Source organism: Peromyscus maniculatus, chromosome 22 (assembly GCF_049852395.1).
Source record: "Peromyscus maniculatus bairdii isolate BWxNUB_F1_BW_parent chromosome 22, HU_Pman_BW_mat_3.1, whole genome shotgun sequence".
NCBI lineage: Eukaryota > Metazoa > Chordata > Mammalia > Rodentia > Cricetidae > Peromyscus > Peromyscus maniculatus.
The window spans coordinates 9,736,789-9,756,907 of NC_134873.1; the positions used below are offsets into that span (position 1 = coordinate 9,736,789).

The following is a 20,119-nucleotide window of genomic DNA, read 5'->3' on the forward strand; positions in this document are numbered from 1 at the left end:
GCGCACACACAATCATACCACGACTCCAGACACTGGAAGGAGGGTGAATTACAACTGAAGATTTATTGGAGGGCTGGGCTGTGGTCAGTTGGGGCAGCCATAGACCACCAAGTTCTCTGTGAAGGACCCCAGATTCCTACACTGTTGCTGGTTTTCCTCATCCTGACATTCATCAGCCTCGGGCCAGTGCTCCACCCATGTGTCCTTCCCGATGATGTAGCTGATGCTGGGGAAGGGAGAGCAGGTGAGGGCGGGCTCCTGTGGCAGTGGGTGGGGCTAGAGGGGCAGCCACAGCGTGCACATGCGCAGAATGGGCACTTACTCGGGCTTTTCTCCCCAGAGGTCCGAGGACTGGCCCCACATGAGGTACTGCTTCCCTTTCTGCAGCTTCAGGGCTTGTCTGCACTTGATGTGGCTGATGAACCTGCGTTCCTGCCCTGCCTGCACTTCATCTGAGCCTGTGGAGCAGGGAAGGGGAGGCTGAGCCCCCGCAGAGGGCGTGGGGGTGGGGAGGTGGGAAGACAGAGGGCTGGGTACCTGACTTGATGACCTGCTGGATGGTCATGATGTACTCGTCAAAATCATCCGACAGCTCCGTCGAGACTAGCCTGGTCTTGTACACTGTGGGGGGAAGGGGCAGTGAGGGTCATGAGCAGGGTTGGCCATGGGGCTCTCACCAGCACCTGCCCCTGACCATGTGACTCCCCCACCTACCAGCAGAGACAGGCTGAGTCAGAGCCATGGGCACTTCAGTGTGTCCCGTCCCAGGAACACACACAACCAGCAGCCATGCCCAGACTCACTCCTGTACTCAGTCACAGCTACCTGTGAGTGTTACCGCTGCCGACACGCACAGGCATCCATGGTAAAGGTTCCTGTGACTGAGGGTACCGGCTACTCCAGGCCATAGAAGCACGTGCACATTCATAGCCACAGTACCATGACCACGATCAGCATTATAGGCAAGGAGTCTTATAGACAGAGGCAGCTCTTCTCCAGTCAGCCCCATTGCTCGGGTTTTTCTGAGACAGGACCTTACTGAAACCTTGAACTCATTGGTGCGGCCAGGCTGGCCCTGAGAACCTCCTGGTTCTGCCTCCCCAGTGCTCACATTAGGGACATGTGTCACCGTGCTGAGCTTTTCCCCGGGTGCTGGGGATGAAATCTAGGACCTCCCGCTTGGGCAGCAGAGCCATATGACTGAGCTATCCCCATCCACAGCTCCACATACCCATGGTTATATACTACAGCCTCCTGGCCAACCCCTCCCATAGCCACACCCACCTTCTCTCACTTGCTAGCACCCACTCAGGCCATGACTCCCTAGTATTTAGCTACACCCTTGACATTGAAGCCTCAGGTTCTGGAGGAAGGGCCCTTAAGACTCAGGAAATAAAGGAAACTTACCAGGTCCACAGGGCCCCTCCGAGAGGTTATAAAAGTCATTCATGCTCCTGTGAGGAACCCCTCACTCCAGCTTTAATGAGTAACCCCAGTAACTCACTGGTTCAGAAAGCTGGACTTGGGGGGTCTGTGCCTTATCTGGGGTGAATGTCTCCCCAGGAAACATCACACAACACAGATCACGCATGCCCCTTCACTGCACATCTACACGTGTTCCAAACGCAACAGTCACACACAGCCAGAGCCCGAGGGAACACAGGCACCTGCTGCTCCCTGCTAGTCACACACCGTCACGCCACCCCATCACTCACTCCACACGGTGTGACAGAGCCAGCAGAAGTCACACTCACCATAGTCCACTCCAGGCTCGCAAGCCTTTTCCAGCCGTTCCTTCTCGCTGACCTCCTCCTGTGCCTGGTGCATGAAGCAGTTTTCTGTGGGGTGGGGTGACACAGGCTCTTGAGTCCCTCTGTCTGCGCTGGGGCTGGCCCCAGAGGGAACACCTATCCTACTCCAGGTCCCCTGAGTGAGGCTTTCAGCCGCGCGCCCCCCATGGGAGTGGAGAGTTTGTGTCCATGTATCCTGGCCCCGTCCACCCTTCACGCCCTCCTGGTACCCACCCTCAGCACAGCGGCACATTTCATTGTGGCAGAGCTTGCTCAGCATTCCATCCTCCTTATCCAGATGGTAAAACCGGGTGCAGGATTCCTCTGTGGGCAGAAGTGATGGGAAGAGGTCAGAGGGCCAGGGACTCCACCCCAGAGACCACTCCTGCGGGGAAATGCCCAGTGAGTGAGTCCCCTCAGCCCTGAGATGCTAGGTCCCCAACCCCAGACCCCTGTGACACTCAGACCCCAGGTTTTCTGTTCTTTTGGCCCTTCAAGTCGACTGTAGTGTCTTGAGACCTCCATCTAGAGCCCTGAGACGCTCAGACGTCAAAACTGTAGGTCCCTAGAATTCTCAGGCCCTCCCAGCCTCTAGGAGTCTTGGCTCCTCAAACCCCAACCTGCAAATCCTTGGACCATGGGTCTCCCAATTCTCCAATTCCTAGGACTCAAACAACCTCAGCATAGGGACCCCCAGGACCCCCAATGTTTTAATCTTTGGTGCTGCCAGGACTGATACTCAGATCTCCGGGTCCTTGAACATGCAGAACCCCCGACATCCTGCCCTGCCTTGGCTGCTCACCCAGGTTGTAATAGGAGTAGACCTTGACCGAGCCGGGCTGGATGAGTCCCACTTTAAAGAACTGGTGGACTTTGAAGGACAGACATTCTTCTTCAGAGTGTGAGATCTGAGGGGAAGGGTGGAGCTGGTCAGGGAGGGTCACAGAGGAAGCCCCGGACACAGCCCTGGCCTTTGGAGCCATCGTGAAGAAATTGAGGGACCAAGCATGTTCTAGAACAGTGGATCTCAACCTGTGGGTCGCAACCCCTTTGGGGGTTGAACAACCCTTTCACAGGGGTCACCTAAGACCATCAGAAAGTACAGATGTTTACATTGTGACCCATAACACTAGTGAATTACAGTCATGAAGTAGCAATGAAGGAGATGTTATGGTTGGGGGTCGCTATAACATGAGGATGTCGTGTCAGGAAGGTTGAGAACCACTGCTCTAGAAGGTGTGGGGTGGACCAGCAAGGAGGAAGGAGCAGTCATCGACCCTGACTTCCTTTTCCATCACGTTTGGAGCCAGACCACTTGCAGCCTCACTCTGAGTTAGAGGTACCCAGGTGACGGCGCTCTGGCCGCTGGCCACTGTCTACCTGCTGCTGTTTGTTCTGACTTCTCTTCATTCAGACCACAATACAGTGGCATTAAGCAGACCAAACCTTTCAGGGAGGTAACTGGGCCATAGGGGATCACCTCCGGAGGGGATTAGTGCCTCTCTGGGAGGAGCGGACCAGCTCTCAGTGGAGGGAATTTGTTACCGTCGTGTAGGTCATTATAAAAAGGAGCGCGGTTCCTGGACTTCTCTTGGCCCTGCCTGCACTGTGTGGCCTTTCTCTGGCACGCTCTCTAGCCATCTGCCTGGGGCTTTTGTTAGAGGCTAAACAGTTGGGATCAACCAGTCCTGGGCTGTTATTTTCCAACAATTTGCCCTTAACATCTCTCTCTCTAACTCGCCACCTCAGGTGTTTTGTTAGAGCAATGAGGGGCCGCTCTGACAGTGCTCATGAAAACATGGATAGCCTCAGGCTTGGGATAGCCAGGTCTGGTGACACACCTCTATAATTCCAACCTCGGGAGGAGGAAGCAGGATGATTGTGAGTTTGGGGCCAGTTCAGCCTACACGGAGAGACCCTGCCTTGCACAATCAAACTCATGCACAGTTCACTTTTCTGACGCAGTTGCTGCACACTCAAAGATCATCCTGGGGGGGGGGGTATACCCACTCATGGAAGGAGTCTGGATCCCTGATCATGGAGCAGAGAACTCGCTTATCTCCCACACCAGTTAGACTGTGGGGAGGGGAGAGGCAGCTTGGAGTTGGTCACCTCATTTTACAAACTCTTTCTCTGATCACCCCATAGCACGGATCCTGTATTCCCAAGCCTGAGGCTAGCCTGAGCTACCTGTCATGAGGGAGGGAGAAACTCATCTGGGAAAGGACAGGAAGGGAGACATGGAACCCTTCCCGGGACGGCAGTACCTTTTCTAGGTAGATGATGAGGGTGTTCTTGGTGGAGAACTCTTTGCTCAGCTCGTACTTGGAGATGTATCTGTCCACTCCGCGGCTCAGCTGAGGAAGAGCAGAGCTGGTGAGAATCACTCCGCGTCTCCCCGCAGCCTCTCTGGACCTCAGACTCCCTGCACCCCAGACCCAAGCCTCCCTACCAGGTCCAGGTCGTCTTTGTCCGGAACAAATCCAGTCATCATGGAGATGTCCAGGATGGACATGGTTGCATCCACGTCTCCCAGGTACCTGCACATGGCAGGAAAAAAAAAAAAAAAAAAAAGGCTGTCAGCTTTCAGGATGTTGTCGGCACCCAGGGCCAGTGTCTGGATGAGGGGTCTCACTGGGACCCAGGCTCTTGCTTTATACCCAGCACTGAAGAGGGGTTTGGATTGGGAAACACTTGTCTGAGGGTAACCTAAGTAGATACAGGCAGGTGTGGCGCTCCATGCTGCCTCAGCACTTGGGAGGCTGAGGTGGGAGACTAAGCTGAGGCTAGCCTGGGCTACTTAGTGAGTTATCCCAGGGCTGGTGTGGCAGCAGAGATGGCTGGTGTGTGGGTGTGGACAGCTGGTGTGTCAGTGTAGAGGCCGGTGTGTCGGTGTGGATGCTGGTGTGTCAGTGTGGATGCTGGTGTGTCGGTGTGGAGGGCTGGTGTGTCAGTGTGGATGCTGGTGTGTCAGTGTGGATGCTGGTGTGTCGGTGTGGATGCTGGTGTGTCAGTGTGGATGCTGGTGTGTCGGTGTGGATGCTGGTGTGTCAGTGTGGAAGGCTGGTGTGTCGGTGTGGATGCTGGTGTGTCGGTGTGGAAGGCTAGTGTGTCGGTGTGGATGCTGGTGTGTCGGTGTGGATGCTGGTGTGTCGGTGTGGATGCTGGTGTGTCGGTGTGGATGCTGGTGTGTCGGAGTGGATGCTGGTGTGTCAGTGTGGAGGGCTGGTGTGTCAGTGTGGATGCTGGTGTGTCAGTGTGGATGCTGGTGTGTCAGTGTGGATGCTGGTGTGTCAGTGTGGATGCTGGTGTGTCAGTGTGGATGCTAGTGTGTTGGTGTGGATGCTGGTGTGTCGGTGTGGATGCTGGCGTGGTGGTGTAGAAGGCTGGTGTGTCAGTGTGGAAGGCTGGTGTGGTGGTGTAGGAGGCTGGTGTGTCGTGAGCTCCAACTTGAATTCAATCCCCCGACCCCACGTGGTGAAAAGAGAAAACAACTCCTGCAGTTGTCTTCTGATCTCCGCATGTAAGCTGTGGCATGAAAAAATGCACACACACGTGTACACACACACACACACACACACACGTGTACACACACACGTGTACACACACACACACACACACACACACTCACAGTCACGGAAAGAGGAAACTCTCTGGCAAAGGTGATCCCATAATAAGAAAAGTAAACATTGCCCTGGCAGTCAAGTTTGAATGTCACATCATGGCGCACTAGGAGAGAAGATGGAGGGAAGTGAACCTTGGGGTTATGTGAGAGATGCGCTGTGTGGCCGGAGGGACAGCCAGCCTGGCAGCGTGAATGAAGAAGTGCCGCTAACAGAGGAGTCGGAGACGGACCGAGGATGCAGTTCAGGGAGGGATTGACCAGGATGAGCCCCAAGGACTCACATCCTCACCTGGTGCAGATGTTAAGGACCATAGTATTCTCCGCACCCTCAGGCTTCTTGGCTACAATCAGAAACAGAAAGATGGGAGAAGGTATCTTCGGATCCTGGTTCAGGAGGAGGGCAGGGATGGGAAGGGGTGGGGCCGGAAGGTGATGGAAGGGTCTTTATTCTGCTCACCTGTATCAGGGGCTGGTGATGTGGTGACCCTAAGGTCAAACTTCTTGCAGGTGACTTTGCTTTTGACTTTGGCATAATACACTGTCACCACCTGGTGGGAGGAGACAGAGTCCCATAGGAGCATAGGATGACCGAGGACAGGGAGAGGGGACAGGAGAGAGCGGTGGGTCCAGCAGGTGTGGGTTCCCCTTCCTTACCGACAGCGTGCCCTGGCCTTTTCCTTTGGCTGTTAAAGAGAAGGCTTCGTTTTGCTTGGTCTACATGGAATTGGGGGAGAGAAGAGGGGTGTTAACAGCCAGCTTCAGGACCACAGAATGCTCAGTAGGCAAGGTGCTTGCCTTATAAACGTGAGAACCTGGGTTTGATCCCAAGAATCCATGTAAAACAAGCCAGGCATGAGCTTGAGAGACCAGCACAGGGGAGGCAGAGAGGGGGATCCTTGGGGCCTGCTGACCAGCCAGCCTAGGCTATTTGGTGAATGTTAGCCCAGCGAGACACTCTATCTTGACACACAAGAAGAACAGCACTGAGGGATGGCATCGAAGGTTGTCCTCTGGCCTCCACACACACATGCACAAATGTTCCCACACCTGTACACAGGCAGGCACACACGTGAGTGCACATACAAGGCCAGCTGCCCCTGGCTCTGATGGCTCTGGCAGGCATTTGACCTCTCTCCTGCAGCCCTGGCTGGTACAGAAGGTGGAAGTGAGGGAGGTGAGGGGTGAGGCTGTACCTCTTCTGATCGTAGGAGGCCGCCAGTTTCCCAGAGCAGGCGAAACTTGGTTGGGGAGCTGCGGCTGGGGAGGTGGAAGGACACGTCCATGTTCAATTCCTCGTGGTTGGGGACGTCTGTCTGGTATTGGGCCAAGGCTTGGAATACCATGAAGGTGGCCTAGAGCCCATGGGATAGAAAGATGGTTAGCTTTGCATTCTGATTGGTGGTTAGGATGTGCTGGGGAGAGATAATGATGTATGGGTCAGAATTATGGCATCAGCACCACACACAGAATCTGCAAAGATAAAGTTAGAAAGGGGTGGATGTCCCAGAGCTCTATGTGTGAGGTCAGGCCAGGGCTGGTCATCAGTCAGTCTGTGGGCTAGAACCCACCAGAGTGTGAAGAGAATAGTGGAGGTCACTGGATACTGAAGGCCTGTCTAGAATTCTCCAAGGAAGCAAGATTTTGTTCAGAAGTTACCAATGCTATCAGAAAATCCAAGTGTAAGACTGAAGGTCTAGAACCTCTAGACCCATCAAGAAGGAGTCTTAGACTTGGGCTTAGGAGGCCAGGAATTAGTCTAGAACCATCTCATGAACTGGAGAGTGGAGGTACCAAACTCTAAAGTGATACTGAGGAGGGAACATTGAGAAGTGATTGACAGCCCATGAGAAAAATAGATCAAGCTTGAGCCTGAGCTTGCCCTAGTTTCCAAAGTCATCATCTGGAAAGCTCTAGAGGAAGATGTACCGGGCAGTACCCTTGTGTAGATGAGAACTGATATAGAATATACCAACAACCAAAAGGTGATGGTAAGAGTCTGGGTGGAATTGGAATCTTGGTCTAGAACTCACAAATATGAAAGTGTGCCATTTGAGAACTCGGGGGATATAGAATGTGATCTAGAACCCACATGTGAAAGAGAGGGACATTGGGAGTCCCCTGGAGTGAAGAAAATAATCTAGAACCCTGCAATGATAAGAGGACATTGGGAGTCTAGTAAAACCATGAATCCACACATGAGAGAGGAGGACACTGGGAGCCTAGTCAAATTGAGACCATATTCTAGAACCTTCCAGGGATGGGGGGGGCATTAAGATCCTGATGGAACTAGAAACATGACCTAGAACCCTCCAGTTAGCGTGACTTTGGGGGAGCCTAGGAACATGATCTTGAACATTTTGATGAGAATGGGGGATATTGGGAGCCTAGGAGAATGAAGAAAATAATGTAGAACCCTCCAGCAAGCAAGAGCACCATTGGAAGCCTGGTGGAACAAGGCACATGATGTAGTTTCTCTGCTTGCCTGCAGTCTCCCACACTGCTGGGACAGGGGGGCTTCACGCCTGCATCTTGGGTCTCTTCCAGGAGACCTGGGAGGCAAGCGCTGGCGCTGGAGGCCACTTGCCTGTGTGGAGCCGTAGCCGCCTCCGTAGTATCTCTGCTCGTTCAGCCAGCGGACCACAGGAGGCACCGAGTCGAAGTCCTTCAGTAACAGCAGGGCCAGGAGGGCATAGGATGTGGCCTCCACGTTGTAGAGCTGCTGGCCAGGCTCCTCCCAGCGGTTCCGATCTGCACAGGGGACACCCCAGCCCCTCATCCACTGCCTGTGCACCTGAGAGTGACTCAGGAGCAGCTCTCCCCATGCCCGGGTGGCCATGTTTACGGTCGGTGTGGATTGTCAATTTGAGTGACCTGGGGGACAATCCCCGGGCCTTGCTAGCGGGGGCTCATCCTGACTGTGTGAACTGATGTGGGAGGACCCATCCTGAGTGTGGGTAGGAATATTACAGGACTGTGGACGATGGAGACATGAACCCAGCACTAGCGTGCTTACATCCGCCATGCTTCCTGATCAGCTCTCACTGCCTTGACTTCCCAGCTGTGACACACTGCCCTCTTGACCTGGGAGCTGAAATGGAACCCTTCCTCCCTTAACTTGCTGTCATTGGGGTATTTTATAACAGAAACAGGAAAAGAAATGAAGGCCGTCTCCAGCCGGCTAAGAACCATGCATCTGGGCTCAGTGTTTGTGTCCAGGACATTTCCTCAACCCTCAGCCATGCACCCTTCCCTTGAGGTGACCCTCACCCCCACACCCCTTCCCTTGAGGTGACCCTCACCCCCCCACACACATACCCCTTCCCTTGAGGTGACCCCTTACCTTTGGCTGTGTTCAGAAACTTGGTGACATAAGGTTCCTCAAGTTTTCCCATCAGGGCCAGGGCATACGCAGCAATGGCCACTGTGTAGGGTCTCTGCAGGTTCAGGTAACTGGCTTCGATGTACTCTCCTGCCTTGTTAATGCTCCCGGGAAGGCTCTGTGAAGGACAACAGTTGGGATCTCACAAGCACGACTTCCGGGCCACCAGGATAGGATCTCCCTTGTGGGGCTCCCCTGTATTGGATGTGTTTGGCTTTAAGAGTTCCCTAGTTGTTGGGGCCACTGTGTGGCACCTCTGTGCTGCATCTGTCTATACATTAGGGGTGTGCAAGAGTGTGGGACTGCGGGTTCTTGAGTGGGTGAGCCCTGCTTCATCACAATGGTGGATTATGGTCCTGTAAATACTCCCCTAGGGCTTATCACTAAAATAAATAAATAAAATAATGTCATAAAATGTCACAAATTGGCATAAGCTAGAAACCAGATTCAGCAGTCAGTCTAAGCCAATGCCAGACAGCATCCTCCATCTCAGTCGCCATCATCCTGGCCTCCTCCATCAATATCAGCATCATCCTGGCCTCCTCCATCCCTATCGACATCATCATGGCCTCCTCCATCCCAATCACCATCATCCTGGCCTCCTCCATCAATATCAACATCATCCTGGCCTCCTCCATCCCTATTGACATCATCCTGGCCTCCTCCATCCCAATCACCATCATCCTGGCCTCCTCCATCACTATCGCCGTCATCATGGGCTCCTCCATCCCTATCGACATCATCCTGGCCTCCTCCATCAATATCAACATCATCCTGGCCTCCTCCATCCCAATAGCCATCATCCTGGCCTCCTCCATCACTATTGTCATCATCCTGGTCTCCTCCATCCCTATCTCCATCATCATGGCCTCCTCCACCACTATCGACATCGTCCTGGCCTCCCCCATCACCATCACCATCATCATGGCCTCCTCCATCCCTATCGACCTCATCATGGCCTCCTCCATCCCTATCTCCATCATCATGGCCTCCTCCATCACTATCGCCATCATCATGGCCTCCTCCATCCCTATCTCCATCATCATGGCCTCCTCCATCACTATCGCCATCATCATGGCCTCCTCCATCCCTATCGACCTCATCATGGCCTCCTCCATCACTATCGCCATCATCACACCCTCAGGTGCTCGTCATTTATTTATTTATTGAACTTGGTTGTGCAGCTATCTGCTCTGAGCTGAAACATTCCTTCCAAGAGGGTGGGGATGGCTCATGAAACTGAAAAGGACAAGGAGAGTCTTAGAGGCTTAGGAAGCTCCCCTCCGGACTCTCTTGAGAGGTACGAGACACACCATGTCCCTCCCGATGGCTACAGATGCAGTAAGCAATCGCTCCGGTAGGGAGTCTCTTTGGTGGACCTGCCCACTATTGGGCAGGGGACTCTAGATATGAGCTTTTGTGACTCTTTACCCACGGTGGGTAAATTTTTGGCAATTCAGCTCCCCATGCCCCCATAAGTGACCCTATAAACTTGATGCAACGTTCAACAAGCTGAACTGGGGCTGAGTCGTTTCCTTAGTCTGTTGTTGACCACTGTCTAGGGCCATAGACGTTCCTTTGAGTCTCCCCAGGAAAAGTCATATGCCAGACTTCATGGAAAGCTCTGAGGTCACAATGATACACAACAGGTGTCATGGTTTTTCACAAGATCATCTAGAGAGTAAGCCGAGAGGGCCAAACCTCCCAGCTCAGGGCAACAACTGCCCCCCTGGTGAGCTTCAGGGAGCCTAAGAGGGGAACCTCAGAGGGTGAACTGCCTAGGTCAGATGACCTCTGCTCATGTCTGGGGCGGGGGATTCTCTTCATTGTTAATAGATGTGGGAGCGCCATTGTGGGCAGCACCATCCCTAGGCAGGTGGTCCTGAAGTGTCCCAGCAAGCTAGGCAAAGTACAAGCCTTCCACTGAGGCAGCTAGCAGCATCGTTTCCTCGGCTGTGAGTGGGATGAGTTCACTGGTCTGAGGTAATGCTGTGTGGAGCAGCAAACATGCCTGCCTTTGAGTCTCTGCCTCGACTTCCCCCAGGGATGTCTACACTGTGGAGCTATAAGTTGAAAGAAACCCTTCTGTCCCTCAGGTTGCTTTCTGTCAGAGTGTTTGATCATGGCGACAGGGAAGAAATAAGAACACCCCTCCCCACAGCTTGGGTGGGTGGCGGGATGGAGGGCTGACAGGATACTCACGTTGATCTGCCCCTCACAGATTTCTCTGGCTTCCTGCAGTGCGATGAGGACGAAGGCAGTGAGGGACACATCGGCCTCCTTGGTGTTCTTCAATCCACCCTGTGATGAGGAGGAGAAGTGGCTACCATGTACCCTGAAGACTTGGGGAGTCTGTGCTCGGCTCCCCGTCTAGGGTGAATCAATTGAATTGTTCGTCCTGTGTGTCACCGGGGTCCCCTGTACTGCTGCCCCCGGTGTAATGGCTGAGGAAAAGCACACATGGCTATCTATCCCTCACAGGGTTTCTTGTCCAACAGGGAGGATGGACATGAGTCAGTCATTGGCTCCACAGAGGGACAAATGCTCCTTGATGTGTGGTGGGGCCACCCCACCCCCCGACACGTCCACAGTCATGTCCACAGTAAATGCAAACGATCATGAGTCGAAACACTTAGTAGGAGCTGGGGGGATGGGGAGAGGGGAGATGGATGGTTCAAGCCTTAGCAACAGAGTTTGATGTCCCAGAACTCACATTAATATATCTATCTGGGTGTGGTGGCATGTGCTTGTGCAGGCAGAGACAGGCCAACCTCTAGGGCTCAGGGACCGGCTAGCCCAGCCTACTTGGTGAGCCTTGGGAGAGTGAGACCCTGTCTTTAAAAAAAAGGTCGACGGCCCTTGAAGACTGACACCCAAGGCTGACCTCTGGTCCCAAGCACAATACCATACATGTCCCTCCCGTGGCTGCCTCTGTCAGCCTCTGATTCTTACAACACTTTGGTGTTTTACAACTTTGTTCGCCCGGCCCCCACCTCCACTAAGTGATCAGGCAGATGGAGTGGTGCTCTTTCCTCTCCATCCCGGGACCATCTACCCATCTCAGCCTGGAATCCCCCTGCCTCTTACAATCATTTCTTGGTGAATCACGGGTCCGTCTTCCTGAAAGACACCGTCCGGCTTCTGTTTCTCCAAAATCAGCCATTTAACAGCCCCACACAGGACTTGAGAGTCGATGGCAATGAGGTTGGCCGCCAGAGCAAAGACCTTGACCACGTAGGCGGTCAGCCTGAGGGCGGGGGTTAGGTGGACACCAGATGTGAACCAATCGGCTTTTGGAAACAGAGAATGACATCCTCACCCACCAATGAACAGAGAGGGGCGGTGCCCGAGCCCCTCTGGGTTTTTCAGACCAAAGCCCATGAAGCTGGCTCATAAAGGCGTCTAAGGCTCACTCAGTTCTGCAGCTTTGACTGTGGACAGGGAGGGACCAGACCACTCTTGGTGGGGACTCAGGTGGGTGTCGGGGTGTCGTGGGTGCCACGCTGAGCATCTGTCCTTACCAGGTGCTGGGTGGCCGGTTGTTGAAGGCAGCATAGGCAGAGGTGGGCTGTTTGAAGGCCAGCTGCTGAGTGTACCCTGTGCGGAATAGACAGGATCACCGAAGGGAGGGGTGGGCTGTGGCTGGGCTGACTAGGGTGGGCAGTGGGTGTCCCGAGGGCAGAACAAGGGTGCCACCTATGTGAGGTGGAATGAGGGTTCAAAGAGTGTGGGGCCGGGATCCTGGGGAGGGGGAGTGGGCTTTAAAGGAGGGCTTGGAGAGGAAGCTGAGAGAAGAGGGACAGTGTGGGGTGTGGGCGGGTGGGAGCATGGTGGGGAAGGGTCTCACTAGAGTGTGGGGGCAGGGGTGCTGTATGGAGTCGGGCAGGTGGGGAGAGAGGAAGGAGCGGCCAAGCAGGGCACGGATTCTGGAAAGAGGACTCAGTCTGGGTCCCAGGATTAGATATGAGGCAAATCATCCCTGTAGGACATGCAGGGAGGGGAGGGGTTTGGAGTAGAGGCAGGGCCTCGGGAGGAGGGGCGGGGCTCCTGAGACCTAAGAGGGGCCTTGGGAGGAGGGGCGGGGCTCCTGAGACCGGAGAGGGGCCTTGGGAGGAGGGGCGGAACTTCTGAGGAGGGGAGGAGCCTTTGAAGGAGGAGCTGGTTTGGGGGTTTCCAGAGCAGGCCCACCTTTCCTGATGAGCTCCAGGGACTGTTGCCTCTTCTCCAGGCCAAACTTCACCCACTGTTCTGTCTGGTCTAGGTAGTGTACCGCAATAACTGTGGGTGTCATGCCAATCATGTTCTGCTCCCCACAGCCTGAGGGGGTCACGATCAGGTGTTTCAGCCGCTCTGCATCCACTGCGTCCTCGACCATCTGAGTCACTGGAGTCCCTGCAGCCGAGGGTGGAGGAAAAGGTCTGTTCAAGCCGCCTCCTTCCAGAGGAGGCCTAGAGCTTGGGGACCGCAGGAGGGGGGTCCTATGTGGGTTTAGGGGGAGGTTGTACCCCATCTTGGACATTTAATTTCACTTATTTAAAATAATGGCAGTAGCCACGGACAGCTCTGGCTTAGAATTCATCCCAACTGTCTGTTGGAGAACTCCACATAGCATCTCATTTAACGCCCAAACCACTTTAGAGCTAGGTACTGTCTCTTGCTCTGTATGGTAGCTTGTCTGAGAGGTGCAACACCCCCTTCTTGTTCTTCCTGGATCCATGCAAGAAGGGCAGATCCTCTGCACTTGGCCGGTGTGGCTTCTCATTAAATATCTTTACCAGCAAATGCTATTTGCTAAACTAACTTCTGCAGGAGGCTCCTGCAGGCCGACCCAAGCCGCACTGTTCCAGATGAAGTGGGGCTTGGAAGTGCTATGGGTCAATCCTCACAGCAAACCAGGCAGAGAGTGTCTGTGGTGTTTGAATGAGAATGGCCCCCAAGGGTCATGTATTTGAATGTTTGGTGCCCAGTTAGTGGAACTGTTTGGGGAGGATTAGGAGGTGTGGCCTTGTTGGAGGAGGTGTGTCACTGGGGTGGGCTTTGGGGTTTCAAAAGCACAGAGCAGGCCCAGCCTCTCTCCTTCCTCTGCCTGTGGATCAGGACGTAGCTCTCAGCTACTGCTCCAGCACCACGCCTGCCTGCTCCCTGCCGTAAAGATCACAGACTAAGAGTTGCCGTGGTCAGTGTCTCATCACAGTTATAGAACAGTGACTAAGACAGTATCATTGCCCTCGTTTTTCACAGGGGGAAAACTGAGGCACAGGGAGGCATTATGTTAAGAAATGAGTCCCAGGTCAATCAACTTGAAATGGCAGAATTGAGATCCGAATCCTGCATCCTGGTCCAGGGTCTCCCTCTCTGAGAGATGGAGCTCCGTTCGTAGCTCCCAGCCACCCTGACGCCTGCCCAGACCCTCATGCCAGGGAAGAGGCCATCGTACCTTGCAGAAGAATTCTGGTCTCCGAGTCTGTGTCTGGCACTTGGTCACTGAGGTCTGCGGCGGGCACATCCTCCCTCTGCACTCCCTCTGCAGGGTGAGTGTGGAAGAGACTTGGGTGGTTCCAGCTTCCCCTGCCCCTGGTTCCCTACACCACCCTGCCCACTCTGCCTGCCTCTCACCTTGCCCTAGGCGCTCTGGATCCAGTGTCCGGACGGCCACGGTTTTGTTGACTCTCATGCCTTCCGGCTGTGAAGGAGGGTGGACAAAACGACAAGAGACATGGATGGAGAACAGGACGCTGTTCGGAGAATGACCCCTTCAGAAGGACTCTGCCTCTTCTCCCTGTGTGACCTCTCTGTGTCTCAACTTCTTCTGAGGAGGAGGCGGTACAAACACCTACCTTACACTCTTGTGTGCGCATGTGTGTGAGAACATGGATGCATGAGTGTGCATGTATGTGAGTGTAAGGTGCACATGTTGTTTGCATATGTGTGAGTGTATATATACACATATGCACGTGTTTGGGAGTGTGCATGTATGTGTGTGTGTGCATGCCTCTGTGTGTGCATGTGTGTGAACAAAGTGTGCATGTGTGTATGTATAATGTGTGTGCATGCGTGTATGTATAGTGTGTGTATGTGTGTGTACATATGTGAATGTATTGTGTGAGTGTGCATGCATGTGTGAGTGTGTGCAAATGTGTGTTGAGTGTGTGCAAGCATGTGAAAGTGTCAATGCCATATGTCTTCTTCTATGCCTATCTTTTGAGACGGAGTCTCTCCATGAGTCAGCCACTTCCTCTAGCATCTGTCTGGGGGCTGAGGATCTGCACTCAGGTCCTCAGGCTTATACAGCAGTTGCGTTGCCAGGGGAGCCTCTCCCTGGGACCTTTTAACTTTTTCAAACCCGAGACAAGGTCTCTTTAAGTTACCCCTGTTTCTCTCAAATTCACAATCCTCTTGCCCCAGCCTCCCCAGTGCTCGGAGGACATGTCGTACCCCACAGAGGACAGAGCCCAGAGCTTCACATGAAGTAGCTAGCGCTCTACACACAGCCCTGGCCAGCTCTAATCTCTGTGACACCCAGGCCCTAAGATGATCCCTGGTGTCTCCGAGCCCAGGTCAACAGCAGGGAGAGCTGAGGGCAGGGACGGCAGATGCCCCTGAGGACTCACCACAACCTTCAGCGTCTTCTTAACACCATCGATGATGAAGATTTCATGGACGACAGCCTTGACCTCCACCTCCTGGAGGCCGATCTTCAAGGGGACAAGGACGTATGGCACAGCCACGGAGGACTTGGCAGGGATTTCGATGGTCTGGAGGTAGCGTTTCTTGGCAGTGGCCAGGCTGCAGAAGGCTGGGTTGTGCGACAGCTCCACCCTCACCTACAGGGAGGGGGGACCAGGGCAGGTGAGGGGGGACCAGGACAGGTGAGGGGGGACCAGGACAGGTGAGGGGGACCAGGGCAGGTGAGGGGGGACCAGGACAGGTGAGGGGGGACCAGGGCAGGTGAGGGGGGACCAGGACAGGTGAGGGGGGACCAGGACAGGTGAGGGGGGACCAGGGCAGGTGAGGGGGGACCAGGGCAGGTGAGGAGGGACCAGGACAGGTGAGGGGGGACCAGGACAGGTGAGGGTGGACCAGGACAGGTGAGGGTGGACCAGGGCAGGTGAGGGTGGACCAGGGCAGGTGAAGGAGGACCCGGGCAGTTGAGGGGGGACCAGGGCAGGTGAAGGAGGACCAGGGCAGATTAGGGGGGACCAGGACAGGTGAGGGGGGACCAGGGCAGGTGAGGGTGGACCAGGGCAGGTGAGGGTGGACCAGGGCAGGTGAGGGAGGACCAGGAAAGGTGAGGGTGGACCAGGGCAGGTGAGGGGGGACCAGGGCAGGTGAGGGGGGACCAGGGCAGGTGAAGGAGGACCAGGGCAGATGAGAAGGGACCAGGACAGGTGAGGGGGGACCAGGACAGGTGAGGGGGGACCAGGGCAGGTAAAGGGGGAACAGGGCAGGTGAGGGGGAACCAGGGCAGGTGAGGAGAGACCAGGACAGGTGAGGAGAGACCAGGACAGGTGAGGGGGAACCAGGACAGGTGAGGAGAGACCAGGATAGGTGAGGAGAGACCAGGACAGGAGAGGGGGGGCTGGGGTTGGTGAGGAGAGCCAGGGAAGATGAGGGTGGGGCCCGTGGAGGGTAAGTGAGGGAGGGGCTAGGGCAGGCAAAGGTGGGTTCGTGGGTCCCTTTGAACCTCCCAGCTCCTGCTTGCTCCCACCTTCAGTTTCTCATGCTCACGGTAGTTGTAGAGCACAGCTCTTATCTCCACCTGCTCATTGCGCACCACAGAGTAGGGCAGCCTCAGGTCAATGAAGAAGTCCTTCATCACTTTGATCTCATAGGGGTCCGCCACACAGATCCCTGTGGGCAGAGAGGGCAGTGTGAAGGGTCCAGGTGGGAGGGCTGTGCGGGGAGGCCTAGCCGGGCTCCTGGTTCTGGTTCCCTGCTGGCCATGGCTGATCCCGTTCACAGAAAGGTACAGCCTAAACACGCACATGTGACTGACAAACCCCAGATGTGCTGACATCACGGCCAGCTGTGTCCAGTCTCTATGTAAACATGTACACATGTGTGCACGGGTCCACATGCATGAGGAGGCCAGAGGTCGACACTGGGTGTCGTCTTCAGCTGCTCCTCCACCTTAATTAATTGTATGTAGGTTGGTGCACCTGTAACTCTGTGTTCGTGTGCATCTCAGTGCAGTACCCATAGAGGCCAGAAGAGGGCGGCCGATCCCCCAGAACTGTGGTCAGTTGTAAGCTGCCTGAAATGGGTGCTGGGAACCAAACTCTAGGCCTCTGCAAGACTAGCAAATGCTTTTAACCGCTGAGTTCCCCTGGCCCTCTCCCTTATTTTTTGACACAGGGTTTCTTGCTGACCCTGGAGCTCATTGATTGGCTAGGCTGGCTGACCAGGAAGCCCAGCGGTCCTCCTGTTCCTGCCTCCCCAGCACCCGGCCGCCCTGCCTGTGTTGGATCTGTAGACTGAGCTTGGGTTCTTATGCTCACAGGGCAAGCTCTTCACCCCTGAGCCGCCTCCCCAGCCCGTCCCTTACCTTTCTTGTCTGACAAGCTCACTGCCAGAATCTCCCAGGTGGTGATGGAGTCTTTGAGAAAAATGTTCATGACCTTCGTGGAGATTCTGGGTGGGGCAGAAATTTAAATGTTAAGTAGTAAGATCTACCAGGATGGAGAAGGGTGTGGAGGTAGGGACCCCTGGGGACAGGTTAGAGAGGAGCTCTGGGCTGCACCTGTGGCCCTGCTAGTTCAGGCCATGGACCTCCATGGTGACTGCAGAGGAGACAGGAAGTTGGCAGGTGCGTGCAAATCATACCTAAAAGAGCTCGTTGGGGGGATGCTCTCGGCCCTCAGGCAGGAGTGTGGACTGGGGTGTCCTAGACTCATCTGCCTTTTAAAAAATGTATTTACTGTGTGTGTGAGAGAGAGTGTGTGGCCTCCTGTCCTAACCTCCTGTGGAGGTCGAGGACAACTTGTGGGCGTTGGTTATCTCCCTCCACCTTGTCAGTCTTGTGGCCAACCTTTACCCATGGACCATGGAGCCATACCCATTTCTCTCCGGTTCCTTCAGCTCCACTATGGTCCACAACCAGCTCTCTGGAAACTGGCTTCGAGACATGACTTGTTCTTCGAGAATTATGTCTTCTTCCAAGTCACCTGAGCATGGGTAGATGTGGTTTGGAAAAAGACCCACTTTGGGGTGGGGCCCTTGCATACATTTCTGAGTTGTGTAAATGCATTCACCCTGGGGTGAGGGTTTCCCACCAGCCCCTGACGGGCTGGGGATTTGTGGGGAGTCCTCTCTCCATCCAGGAAATAAAAACTAAAAATCGTGTTCTACAGATGTGTTGGTATCAAGATGAGCATCATACAAGCTGGTTGGGAACTCACTAGGTAGCCCAGGCTGGCCCGGGACCTACAGCAATCCTCTTGCCTCAGTGTCCTGAGTGTGCAGTGGCAGGCATGTGACACCATACCTAGTTGCGATGTGGAGTGACTGTAGAACTTATCTTCGTTTTGCTGAAGACATATTGGCTTGTGGGATGGGGGCACAGGCCAGTACGAGGACCGCCCTGGGCTCCCTCGCCCCTTCCCCTACTTCCTTAGTCTCTTCCTTGCTATGAAGCCCAGATGGCCTCCACCCTCCTCCTTCTGTCTTCCCAGAGTTCAGGGCTGGGGCCACAGTCTTTGGGCCACTCTCCCAGCAGACAGGTGCAGCCCCCCCCCCCATCGCTCAGCCCTTTCCCTTCGGGGTGCCACTCACTCCTGGCCAGGCCCAGCACTTGGTCTCGCTGGTGCTTCTGGCGAAGCTCGGTGATGTAGTTGCAGCAGTCTATGAAAGCCTTCACGCAGTTCTCCCCCTGCGTGATGAAGCGTGCCCGGCGCTGGCAGCTGAACCTCATAGGGATATCCCGCATGCCGTCCTCACAGCACTTCCGCAGACCCTTGTCTGTGTACTGACCCGCTGTGGGAGGCCCAGACCCAGCGTCAGCCTTAGCCATCAGGAGAGGATCAGACCAAACTCCAGGTAGGACTTCCCTGGGGTAGGACAAGGGAGGCAACCCCCCCTTCCTCCCTTGGGATTCTAACAGGATGGGGCGGGTGATGCACAGAGATGGTGTCCATCTGACCTTTGTCCATCCTCCTTTCCATCAACTGTACGGAGCGGCGGCGGCGGCGGTGGCCAGCTGGCTTGGCACACTGGAGATCTGAGGGAGGGACAGGCGTGCAATGGGTGAGGCCAGGGTGTGACTGCACCCTTTTTGCAGTAGAGGAGACTGAGGCTCAAGGAGCGGCTCAAGGAGCAGCAACAGAGGCTGGCAATACATCTCAGTGGTTAGAGGGGCTTGCTGCTAATCCCAGTGACCTGAGTTTGATCCCCAGGATCCACATAGTGGAAGGTGTGAACTGACTGGTGTGAGTTGTCTTCTTACCTCCACATGCATGCTGTGGGGTGAGCATGCACACACACACACACACACACACACACACACACACACACACACACACATTCCTGCGCACACACGTACACACTCATGTACACATATGCACATCAGCATGCACACCCATGCACCTGTGTGCATGCACAAAAGCATGTGCACGTGCACACACACACACACCGTGTTCATTAAATGCAATTAAAAACTAATTTAAAACAAAACAGGGATGGCAGGTGCTGCTGTGGAGGAGGCGAGATTCAGTTTCCTGCTCTCGGGGTCTTATATGGGCATCTGGGGATGGAGGCATGTCCCTCCCTGTGTCCCCACCCCCCACCCCGGTCCCTTTTCTCACCTGCTCTCTGCTCAGTCTGCAGGCCTTGGCTTGTCTTGAAGGCCAGGCCTGCATCCATGAAGACGCCCGCAAAGTCCTTCCCGCTGCCTGGGGTACAGCCTATGTCTGCCTTCTCTACCACGTCCCAGACCTGCAAGTCGGGGGAGATGGGGCAGGTGGCAGGGTTTGCGGGGAGAGGCCAGGTCAGCAGAGCCTCATCCACCCCACGATGAAGCTCAACCCGGCCGTCCCCGACCCTCCTACCCTCACACCCAGCCCCTGACAGAATCCCAGCCCAGCCTCTGGCACCACCACACCCTCGTTTCCCCGACTGTGCTCCAGGTCGGGCTCTGGGATGCAGGGACTCACCTTGCTCTGGGTGAGTTTGTTCTTCTTGTTCAGCACAAACACACCCTTGTCCACGGCCACCAGCCCCACTCGGGCCCCCTGGTTCCCCTCGATCCTGAGTGTCGTTTGATGCCCAGGTGCGAGCTGTCGGTTATCTCTGTCATCACCCTTCACCACCAGCTGTAGGGAGGATAGGGAA

General features: G+C 55.0%; 1 protein-coding gene across 2 annotated transcripts in view; it reads right to left on the reverse strand.

The window, feature by feature from the left end:
• Window positions 1-44: 44 nt before the first annotated feature.
• The window catches only part of LOC102910862 (complement C3), a 26,765-nt gene continuing 6,690 nt past the window's right edge, over window positions 45-20,119 (reverse strand). The window contains exons 14-41 of one of the 2 annotated variants that reach the window (XM_076558733.1): window positions 19,942-20,100; window positions 19,594-19,723; window positions 18,933-19,010; window positions 18,566-18,766; window positions 17,850-17,958; window positions 17,340-17,425; window positions 16,503-16,645; window positions 15,406-15,618; window positions 14,411-14,477; window positions 14,232-14,318; window positions 12,983-13,186; window positions 12,316-12,391; window positions 11,882-12,041; window positions 10,997-11,095; window positions 8,756-8,912; window positions 8,000-8,163; window positions 6,609-6,767; window positions 6,070-6,129; window positions 5,873-5,963; window positions 5,705-5,756; window positions 4,243-4,330; window positions 4,058-4,147; window positions 2,593-2,698; window positions 2,025-2,114; window positions 1,755-1,838; window positions 538-621; window positions 323-458; window positions 45-226 (exon numbers count right to left, since the gene is read on the reverse strand). In XM_076558733.1, coding sequence (XP_076414848.1) covers window positions 85-226; window positions 323-458; window positions 538-621; window positions 1,755-1,838; window positions 2,025-2,114; window positions 2,593-2,698; window positions 4,058-4,147; window positions 4,243-4,330; window positions 5,705-5,756; window positions 5,873-5,963; window positions 6,070-6,129; window positions 6,609-6,767; window positions 8,000-8,163; window positions 8,756-8,912; window positions 10,997-11,095; window positions 11,882-12,041; window positions 12,316-12,391; window positions 12,983-13,186; window positions 14,232-14,318; window positions 14,411-14,477; window positions 15,406-15,618; window positions 16,503-16,645; window positions 17,340-17,425; window positions 17,850-17,958; window positions 18,566-18,766; window positions 18,933-19,010; window positions 19,594-19,723; window positions 19,942-20,100 — 3,315 coding nt within the window. In that variant the 3' untranslated portion in view covers window positions 45-84. The remainder of the gene's footprint in view (window positions 227-322; window positions 459-537; window positions 622-1,754; window positions 1,839-2,024; window positions 2,115-2,592; window positions 2,699-4,057; window positions 4,148-4,242; window positions 4,331-5,704; window positions 5,757-5,872; window positions 5,964-6,069; window positions 6,130-6,608; window positions 6,768-7,999; window positions 8,164-8,755; window positions 8,913-10,996; window positions 11,096-11,881; window positions 12,042-12,315; window positions 12,392-12,982; window positions 13,187-14,231; window positions 14,319-14,410; window positions 14,478-15,405; window positions 15,619-16,502; window positions 16,646-17,339; window positions 17,426-17,849; window positions 17,959-18,565; window positions 18,767-18,932; window positions 19,011-19,593; window positions 19,724-19,941; window positions 20,101-20,119) is intronic. The other variant, XM_076558734.1, reaches the window with a different exon arrangement.